This window comes from Trichomycterus rosablanca, chromosome 9 (genome assembly GCF_030014385.1).
Source record: "Trichomycterus rosablanca isolate fTriRos1 chromosome 9, fTriRos1.hap1, whole genome shotgun sequence".
In the NCBI taxonomy this organism is placed as follows: domain Eukaryota; kingdom Metazoa; phylum Chordata; class Actinopteri; order Siluriformes; family Trichomycteridae; genus Trichomycterus; species Trichomycterus rosablanca.
This window is the reverse complement of record NC_085996.1, coordinates 5,871,565-5,882,466: the sequence shown is the minus strand read 5'-3', so window position 1 is coordinate 5,882,466 and position 10,902 is coordinate 5,871,565. Positions and strand designations below refer to the sequence as shown.

Here is a 10,902-nt window from a genome sequence, read left to right as displayed (position 1 = left end):
CTGTAACGTAGGCAGCGACGGGGCTAAGTGCCAACAGGCATGGCAGTAAGGTGGCTGGCATGTGTGGCGGCTCCCGCCATGCGGCATCTGAGAAGAAGTTTTTATAGTGCGCGCACACACACACACACACACACACACACACTGATTATAGCGGCCTGATTGTTTTGGAAGGCACTCTGAAGGTCTGCCGAGTTTTACAGTGGCCTTTAAATGGGTCTAGATGCCTGCGCTCAGCTGGGGACCATTATGGTGCACGTTATCCCAAAAAATGGCTGGGCAATTATTTCACATACGGGACTATTTCACACACATGCCCAAGTGCACACACACACACACACACGTTCCAGTATACATACAGGCACATATGGTTGTTATGAAATCGGCTGCAAAATTGAAAAGATCAATACGCCTCCCACAGGTGGGATACATTTTTTAGGGCTCATAGCCGACAGCAGGAGCTACCTACTGTCGCTCTGATGTGTGTGGAGTTTCTCATTCTCATGGAGCGTGTGTGGATGCGTGGGTGGGATGGTGGATGGTGCCCATCCAGGGAAGATTGAGGCGGCGTGTAGCGCCCGGCTCACGTTACCTTTGATCTCGTTCCCGTCGCTTTTTCCCCCCTGCTTTTCGCTTGGCGGTCTGCGTCTGTTTTCAGCTGCAAGCTCAAGTGTCATCCATCAAACCCCTGAAGCCCCTCACCATGGGCTCATGGTTGGCGGCTCTTGCCAGCCAGGTCTTAGCATAGCGACACATACTGGGGCTCGTGCCCGAACCATGATTCAGGCTCGGTGCGAAAGGCTTAGCGCGCTCTCTCTCTCTCTCTCTCTCTTCTCCTCCTCTTGCCAGGTCATAGCTCTTATTGACACGTCATTTCGGTTATTTTTCACTGTCTGTTTCTGCCTCTGGCACCGAGCACCGTTTTCTCTCCCCGCGTGTATCTGATCATGGCGCACCACTCAGGCACAGTGTGTGTTTCAAATTTGCTAGCTGCCTGTGGATCCTGGCCTGTGCTGGGTGATGGAGATGTAGCCACGTTTATGGAGGCTTACCGAACTGGCACACACGTACCACCTGCTGGGCAGCAAACATCTCGCCAAGGATTCATGAGCGAAGGGGGTCAGAGAGGCATTTGCGGCAGTCTTTAGTAGTAGTTGGGTTTAAAGGTACGGTCATGTTACGACCGGTAAAGATAATGAAGCTGCTGATTTTACACATTTATTCATTCGCTTGCTTATTTATAATAAGCACATGATCCTGATCCTGTCCTGGTAACACTGGCCATAAGGTGGGCAAGAAGTGCAGATGCCTGAGTTTAGGAGAATTTGTGTACAGCTGGCAATACTAGTAAAGATAGCTGAATCCTGATCAGGGTCCTGGCTGATCCTAAGCCTGGACAGGGAGATAATGTCAGTGTCAGAGAAAATGACACACAATATTATCAAAGTTAGCAGAATCCCACTTAAAGCTGTGGGTGATCCTAAACATGTTCTGAGAATTACTGCTTGCTGGGACTACACCCTGGACCGGGTGCCAAGCCAATGCAGGCCGGTCTGGTGACCAGTCATACTTACTCATTCATACACACTCATGACTAAGAGCAATTTAATGTAGCCAGTCTACCGAAAGGCATGTTATGTTAGGACATAGGGTAGTACCCGAAAGTGACCCACACTACATTACAAACTCCAGAGAGACAGACTGGACAGAATGTTTCGTCTGTGACTTGTTGGATGTTGACGGAGCACATTTTTAGAGTCTGTGCAAACCACTTGAGATGCTTTCTCATGTCTTGCTTTGTGCACAGGGGCACAGTCATGCTGGAACAGGAAAGGGCCTTCCCTAAACTGTTGCTACAAAGTTGGAGGCAAATGATTTATTTTATATCATTGATTTAATACACCTGTTAGCAACTGTTGTCCATGTTGTTCATCTTTCATTCACAATTCTTACAAAATCTACTTAAATCAAAACATAATGTGAACAATATAAACCAATTTAAAAAATACCACTAAAAGAGAGAAACCTGTTTCAACTGCCTGACTTACTGAGTTAAATCCCCACTGTAGCGTCTTTATCGTACCCACAAGCATCCATGAGGTCCTGTTGTGCTTGGTGGCGACAGTAGTTGTTCACAACAGCATCATGCGTGTGTGTGTGTGTGTGTGTGTGTGTGATTCACATTGCAGTACGGCCCCTTGATTAGCCACCGTCATCTCAAACAAGACATCAGCCATGCGGGGTGAGGCCCCTGTGGGTGCCCGGGAGCCGCAGATCACAACCATGCTAATGCGGGCACCGTGCCAGGTGTCACACAGTCTGTGACAGGTGCTCAGAGGGGGCGTGGACGGCGCGGGGGGGCGGTGGGGGTGTCACACTGCGTGTTATCACCTCGTCCTTTGTTCTTTATGCAAATCCTCAGCCGTAGCTCGGAATGTGACAGGTTTGGGGAGCGGTGCTAGGCGCAAGTCGTGCTAACATATACAAACAAGTTCAAGCCGTGTGCCATCTGAAAGATGCCATTCGCTATCTCTTCTTTTTTATTATCGCAGAATAAAATTTTTGGTTCTTATATTTTCCCTCTTGATTCCCCAGTCGACTCATTTTCATTTCCTGATTGTAAATCTGCTGTCGCTTGTACAACCCCCAATTTGATCAAGAGAGCCGGATCACCACGCCCACCGACACGTGTCTAATTTGCGGCCTGCTAGTGTTGTGTGCCCGCACATATGGAAGTCACGCTAAGCTAATCCGACCATGTACATTTTTAGCATTTAGCAGACGCTTTTATCCAAAGCGACATACAGTGACAGAATACTGTCTAAGCCTTGCTCAAGGGCCCAACGGTGGCAAGCTGGTAGTGGTGTGGCTTGAACCAGCAACCTTTGGATTACTAGTTCAGTACCTTAACCACTAGGCCACAACTGTCCCCACTCACACAGGCACCCATACCAGCCTTTACTCTGACACCCCCCCAAAAAAAAACATAGCCAGTTGTGTTTCTGTGTACGCCCGGCCAGGCAAATTATTTGCCACAGTAAATTATTCTAGTTGGTGGTATGAAAACAGGTGGAAATTGTTTACTACTATTACTGGTAAATAAGCAGCAAACATTTTCAAAGCAGACTGAGTTCGTTTAAGAGAGCAGTCAAAAAAAGTTCATATCGACGAGGATGGGATTCGAACCCACGCGTGCAGAGCACAATGGATTAGCAGTCCATCGCCTTAACCACTCGGCCACCTCGTCTGCTTGTAAGTTGCTGGTAGGAGGCACTTTAGGTGGCTAGATTGGTCTCAAACGCTTTACTGGCTAAACTTTTTATATAAACAGTGTTGCCAATAATCTGTTTTACATTAACATAAATCAACAACACAGGGTAACATAAGCAACATTAGATACCGTTTAGAGAACATTAAGAACACAAGTACTACAGATTTGAACCTTGGATCTAAATATAGGGTTTGAATCTCAGTGGTGCTGTTGGCTGGACGGGCATCTGCATGGATATAATTTGGCTAATGTCTGAGTGGTGGTGGATGAAACAGCCTAGAGTAGACTGACACACGTCAGGATGGCCGAGCGGTCTAAGGTGCTGCGTTCAGGTCGCAGTCTCCCCTGGAGGCGTGGGTTCTGACAGAACTCATGTTTTGAGACAGTGGTAGCCTTGTAGGTAGAGCTTAGGATCTGAAGATCGTTGATTCAAATTCAAATGCAGACACTGTTGGGCCCTTGAACAAGGCCCTTAATACGCTCGCCTTTTGGGCTGACTGACCCTGAGCTCTGACTCCAGCTTCTAAACAAGCTGGGATATACGGATAATAAACTCTATTGTACTGCACACGTGTGTCTGTAAATATAGGGTTTGAATCTCAGTGGTGCTGTTGGCTGGTCGGACATGAGTGGCTAATGTCTGAGCTCGGAAGGTCGAAACAGCCTAGCCAATGACAAGCATAGGTGTCAGGCTGGCCGAGCGGTCTAAGTTCAGGTCGCAGTCTCTCCTGGAGGCGTGGGTTCGAATCCCACTTCTGACAGGACAGTGGTAGTCAATGAGTAGAGCTTTGGATCAGAAGATTGTTGGGTCAAATCCAGGCTTTGCCATGCATCCACTGTTGGCCCTTAATCCACTTGGCTCTGTTCTAAAAACTGTGCCAAGTCTGGTATGTGGACCAAATCCACTGTTGTGACCCCTAAACACAGGAGCAGTGTGAAAGAGGAAAATTCTGAGGCACTATTTTTAAAAATTGATGATAACTCATTGACTCTTGTATTTATAAATAAAACCTAGAATTAAAAATTCAGGCGTTTAAACTGTACCTCAGGTGTTTTTATTTGACCTTTATTATTCCAGATATGCTGTTAAATAACAGACACGATGGACCTTGGCTGCTTTGTTGACTTTTGTTGAAGTTGGAGGTTAAATGAGAGCTAAATCTGAACCAACTCTCTCTAAGGACGATTAATTGGCTGATAACACCGAACCCTGGAGGGTGGGGAACTTTAAACGCCGGACCAGATCTAATACACACATTCACACACACGCCTCATTAATCACACACACACAGATACAATGTGATGGGCAGCGAACCCCTCCTCTTCTATTAGTGCCACAAGCCCAGCAAGCACTAAAACTCGGTGCAACCGCGGCCTGATTTAGCCTGTAATCCCGCTAATATTTATGGAAGTGTGAGGCTGTGGGTACGGCCATTAGGCTCTCGCAGCGTACTCACTCCGCTAACTGCTAGTTGACCTCCATGGCCCATGGCGAGCGTTTTTTTTCCAGCGGTAATTGCTGCAAATTGAATCACAGAGCAAGTGGCAATGATTTCTTAATGAAGACTTTTATTGGCTGGATCAGAGCGGGTCGTGCGGCAGGGAGCAGAGTGGTGTGGCACGGCCCTGCCTGGTGCCACACGGCGCGACCCAATGGGCCATGATCAGATGGAGATTTGTGATCCTGAGGTGGCTGATGGGTAATTTCACAGCATCCCTGCACACAAGCTGGCATGGCAAGAGACGGCTCTCTGATGGGTCATTAGCATATTTTAACTTCTTCACGATGGGTGCCCCTCTCACGCTTGTTTTGAAAGTTGATGAAATTTGTCTTTGGTCGTCATTAGGCCCGGCTGTCTGTTAGCCGACACGCTCCTCTGCCAACATATGGCTCTTTCTGTAAGAAGTGATAAGATGCAAATTGCCTGAGCTCATGCGCAAATTTACGCGGAGCAGGGGCGCATCCTCATAAAAAAAGAGCCTTTCACACCCCCTCACCCATCTCCTTTTTTTTTCCTTCCTCTGTCTGTCTCACTGCCATCTCCCATCTCCCACTCTATTTAGAAAATTCCCTTTTGCCACCCATATGAGGAACGTGTGAGGCGTTGTTGGAACATTAATTGAGTCCACTCCTGATCCACGCTTCAGCACTGGGCTCACTTCCATGCACGCTGAGCCGGGAAGGGAGCCGGCCGTCTATATTTTAGTACCCATTCCTCCCCCTCCTCCCCTGGCCTCTCTTAATCATCCGTCCTCCTTCCTGTCAGACGTGTCTGTGAAGGCCGGCCAAACCAAACACGGACACGGGGTCGGCACGCTCCCGCTCGCCTCCCCGGCAAATCAGAGCCAGCAGGATACAGCGCGTGTCGCACGAGCCTCTCGTTATGACCCCGGAGGAACCCTCCAGCTTTCGTCGGCCGGAGAGACAATATCAGATCTCCTTCAGAGGAACCCCCCCGCCCTCCCCTTTTATGGTCCAGATTAAACAGAGCAAGTATTAGATGAGCCTCCTGAGGAACGTCTCAAACCGAATCCAAACCTCGTCGTAATAAAAATAAAACCTGAAATGGTTTATGATATGATGTTGGATACGGAACAAGGAAATGAGAATGAATAAACGAATCAGGATTATAACAGTCTAAACATTAACACCAAGAAAACATCAGGAAAATAAATAAACAATAAATAAACATTTTAATACTTGATGTACAGCCAGTTTGACTTTCCAGACAAGGAGAGGAAACGTGAAACATTAAGAAATATATATAATTATTAAAATGACTGGATCCACTATTTAATACCACATTCAGTTAATGAGTTGATGTCAAGCAAGACAGAATTATCACTCATTAAGCAGAGTATAAGATTTATATTAGGACTGGTGTAGTGACCATGTTGTTACTCTAAAATAAAACAATAGACTAATATTCTAATATCAAACTAGAAATAATACCTATAAAATAAATAGAATATTTAATATAGGAATGCAAAAACCCAACACTCCGTCCCTGAAGCAGTTGCTGAAGATGAATGCATAAATAGAGCTATAATAATACATTACATCAGGTCTGTATGAATAAAATGTAAATTAAGTGAGTGTTTTATTGCCGTTGTTTTGTTCATGCTGGCAGGCGTAGCGAACGCTTTTTTGCCAGTTTCGTTTTTGCCATCACCTACAGATCCCAGTGGAGACATTTCCAGTAAGACCATCATTTCCAGATTTAGAGAATTCAACATTGTTGGGATTTACATCATCGATATGTTTACAGAGGAACATGATCGTTATAAATATCATTTAAAATGATTGGTGCCAGTGAGAGACCTTCCCAACCAATGACAATATTTTTCATGTTAAATATTCAGCACTTGTGTAACGTTAATGCTAATAATTACATGTTTATTTGCTCATATTTGTCAGCTGGGAAGCATGTAGATACCAAAAAGTGCTGTTTTCCTTTACTGTTTATAATTTGCTAATGTTTACAGCACTGATGGTCCTGTGATGTGATATTAGACCAAGACAAACCTCTTTGTTCCTTCTGTTATTTGACCAGTTGGTCCAACTCCGAATTAGCTGAAGGATTTGATAGATTGTGGCACAAATAATTCAAAGGGAAAAAATATTAAGATGAAAAATCGACACATTTTTACCAGTTTATTTGGCTATATTGCTCTTCCAATGCGTGTAATATAATAGCAATATGCTATTTAATCCACTATACACTATATAGTGTCTGTGTGAATGATTATGCTAATGGTTGTAATGCAGTTTTATGAGTCTGGGGTAAAATTGATGACCACCCCCCTGTTCTGGCTTCCTATTTCTTTGCTACATACTTATCCCCATATGCAAATAGCAAGTGTGTGTATGTGTGTGTGTGTGTGTTTGTGTGTGTGTGCATGTGAATGGAGCTGTATATTAAAGCCTGTCTGGCATTAGCATTAGCATAATGCGTTGAGGCCTTCGGGCGGTACCTTCCATCTGCGTAAGGCTGCAGCCCTCGGGAAGTCTCAGGGAAACACACACAACCAACCTTCCACCCTGCAGCAGTTGATCCTCACCCAGTCGTAAACACGTACATCCCGTCCGCCGAGGCTTTAGCAAACAGCAGGCGCCGCGAGGCCACCGATAACCTGGCGGAGTATCAGATGGTTCGGCTCCGCCACTTACAGCGATGCAATTTTAATTTTAGCTCATAAAATGGCTGTCACCGGAGCGCGCCGAGATGCCGCTCACGTGTCGGATGTTTAATTTTTAAAGTGAAATGATCCATGAACCTCATCATAGACGACTCTTCCCTTTGATTACACCCTAAGCCACCGCCGCAAACAAACAGATGTGGCAATGACACGAAATTTATTAAAGCGTGCCAGCGGAGCCTCTCCTAGGAGCGCGTCGTGGAATTAAGCGCTAATATTTACGCTTCTATTCACACCGTGTATCTTTTGTGTCTCTTAGGCAAAGACGAGCCATCCAGCTACATCTGCACAACATGCAAGCAGACCTTCAACAGCGCCTGGTTCCTTCTTCAGCATGCGCAGAACATCCACGGCATCCGAATCTACCTGGACAACCACCCTTCCGGCTGCTTCCTCACTCCGCGTATGGCGTTACCCCCTCCGTTGGGAGTAGATGCCCTCCCTCGCTCACCTCTCGCAAGTTTTCTAGGGGACAACACCAACCCGTTCCACTTGCTCCGCATGGCTGCGCCTTTCCTGCGAGAACCTCAGCCTGGCGGATACATGGAAACCCGTCTGCCACAAACCCCGCCGTTTGTAAGCCCACCTCCGCCACCTCGTCACCCCCTAGAGCGTCTAGGCCCAGAAGAGATGGGTATTCTTACCCAGCATCCCAGTGCCTTCGAGCGGGTGATGCGTTTAGGACCGATACCCATGGAGCCACCCTCCATGGACTTCTCGCGCCGCCTCCGTGACCTGGCCAGCAACAACAATAACGGAGGACCCACACCTCCTCTCTCTCCCAATCGTGTACCCCCTGTGCACAGGCTCCTCAGTCCCACCCTGTTTCAACCCGGTGCCAAGCCCGGACCGTTCCTAGGAGCCCCGGCCCAGCCCCTGCCGGCTGCCCCCAGACCCAGCTCTTCACCGACCTTGAGTCAAACAGGCAAGGTCAAGTCCTGCGAGTTCTGCGGCAAGACCTTCAAGTTCCAGAGCAACCTGATAGTGCACCGGCGCAGTCACACCGGAGAGAGGCCCTATAAGTGTCACCTGTGCGATCACGCGTGCTCTCAGGCCAGCAAGCTCAAGCGGCACATGAAGACCCACATGCACAAGTCGGGCTCGGTGGGCAGCTCGCCCGAGAGGGGTGGCCGTGATCTGACAGGAGATGAGCTGAAGAGTGGAGAGGGCAGGGAAAGTCTGGAGAACGAGGAGGACGAAGAAGAGGAGGAGGAAGAGGACGAAGAGGAGGAGGAAATGGAAGAGCAACAGAACGGCAGCAGCAGACCTGGGTCCAATTTCAGCATGGACTTAGAGCTGAGCAGGAACAGAGAGAACGAGTTGCGGCCCTCAGCGAATGAAAAGCCCATCTCCAATGACAGAGAAAGCCAATACAATAACGTTGACAATCACCTGAGACTGCCTCAGGGCACCAAGCCAAGGGAGGAGACAGACTCGTCCGCCAGGATAATGGATGTAGAAGGTCGACCCATGGTAAATGGCCGGGGGTGCGGACCTGAGGACTCCATGCCAAGCTTGTTCCAGCATAAACCGCCATCCATCATCAACCAGAGACTCTCCAGCTCCTCCGCCAAGAGAATCAAAATTGAGAAGGATCTGGAGCTTCCACCCTTGCCTCTTATATCTTCTGAAAATGTGTACTCTCAGCTCCTGGCTGGCTACGCCGCCTCCCGCCACTTCATCAGGGAGCCCTTCCTGGGCTTTGGCGACTCCCGACAGTCTCCGTTCGCCACCTCCTCCGAGCATTCGTCCTCCGAGACCGGCAGCTTGCGCTTCTCCACACCCCCCGGAGAGCTTCTAGAGGGCGGTCCGCTGTCGGGACGGAGCGGCAGCAGCACGCCACACCTCCAGCTCCGAGGCCCCGGTCCCGGCAGGCCGCCCGGCTCCAAGGAGAGCCGCCGGAGCGACACGTGCGAGTACTGCGGCAAGGTGTTCAAGAACTGCAGCAACCTGACGGTGCATCGGCGCAGCCACACGGGCGAGAGGCCGTACAAATGCGACCTGTGCAGCTACGCCTGCGCCCAAAGCAGCAAGCTCACGCGCCACATGAAGACCCACGGCCAGTTCGGCAAAGATGTGTACCGCTGCGACATCTGCCACATGCCCTTTAGTGTTTACAGCACGCTGGAGAAACACATGAAGAAGTGGCACGGAGAACATTTGATGAGCAACGATGTCAAACTGGAGCAGACCGACCGAGCCTGAGACTCTCTGGGTTCAGACGGATAATCTTTTGGATAAATATTTCGGACGATAGACTTTGGGGGATGATTCGTTCGTTTGTTGTTTCGTTTCAGTTTTGTGTGTTTTTAAAGCTAGCGCCACCTGAGAAATACGAACAGTTCATGTTTGTGGATGGATCTGAAAAAAACGCCCTGCCGGCATACGCCGCACCCGACACGAATCTTGTCCATTATGAGTTCATGGAGCCTTTTCTACCGTGCAATAATTTCTGTATTTATTGGATCACGTCTTGATGATACACGGCACGTGCAGGTTTCATTTTGCCATGTGCAGGGTTCTTTGTTAGATTAAGTTAAGATATGACACATACTGAGATTTGGGCATTTTTACTACCTTTACCTTAAGCGATTTCCTGAAAGGAAGAAAATATATATCGATATATATCATGTCCTGCTAAATTCTTAAGAAGTAGCTAACTTCTAAAAATCAGAGGGTTTTTTTCTTGAGTACTACTGCTGTTTGCAGTCCCACCAGACGTGGGTGATTTATTAAACATAAAGCACTGAATGTCAAGTTGACAATAAATATTAAACAAATTCTAGATGTACGGAATAGCAGGGACGTCTCAGGCAGCTGGCGGACAGTTTGACTGTATTTTAATGATTTCCTTTCGACCACCATCAAAGCGAATATTTGCTTTTTATTACTTTTTATGATTTCAGCTGTCAAGCGTGAACAACAAACAACAAAATATGTTTTCCCGACCACAATACACTCATTTAATATCTTTTTATATTGTTGATTTGATGTTTTCCTCTAAAGCCTGGAATCCGAGTGTTTGCATTATCACAAATGAACTTCTATATCTAGTTTTCACAGCTACCATGCAATTTATATTTTCCTTACACACATGATAATGGGCGTGGCTTTAGGGTGTAGTGGGACATACCCACCTACTCATTTGAGGCTAATTAAAATAAATCATGGTATTAACACACAGGATTTGTAGTATTACAAACTATTCCAGCATCACCTCAGCTAAAACCATCCAGTATTACGTCGATCAGTTTTTATCACTTGCTAAATCATTCTGATCAGGGTCGCAGTAGATCCAGCACCACCTGGAAACACCCTGGGGACTGCAGATCAACCCATACTCACACATTCACTCGCTGCAATGGTACTCAAATAAAGCTCACACAGACTTTTTACAGAAAATTGAGGGAAGGTTCATACCCAGGTCCCCGGGA

The 10,902-nt window shown here is 47.5% G+C and overlaps 1 protein-coding gene and 1 non-coding gene across 2 annotated transcripts; one reads left to right on the top strand and one right to left on the bottom strand.

The window, feature by feature from the left end:
- Window positions 1-3,162: 3,162 nt before the first annotated feature.
- Window positions 3,163-3,244, bottom strand: trnas-gcu (transfer RNA serine (anticodon GCU)). The gene has a single exon. It is a non-coding gene; the product is annotated as a tRNA-Ser (tRNA).
- A 2,188-nt stretch (window positions 3,245-5,432) lies between these two features.
- On the top strand, window positions 5,433-10,080 carry bcl11bb (BCL11 transcription factor B b). Its single transcript, XM_063001898.1, has 3 exons — window positions 5,433-5,742; window positions 7,260-7,420; window positions 7,658-10,080. Exons 1-3 carry the CDS (start codon window positions 5,433-5,435, stop codon window positions 9,671-9,673), a joined length of 2,487 nt encoding a protein of 828 aa, XP_062857968.1. The 3' UTR covers window positions 9,674-10,080.
- The last annotated feature ends 822 nt before the right edge of the window (window positions 10,081-10,902 follow it).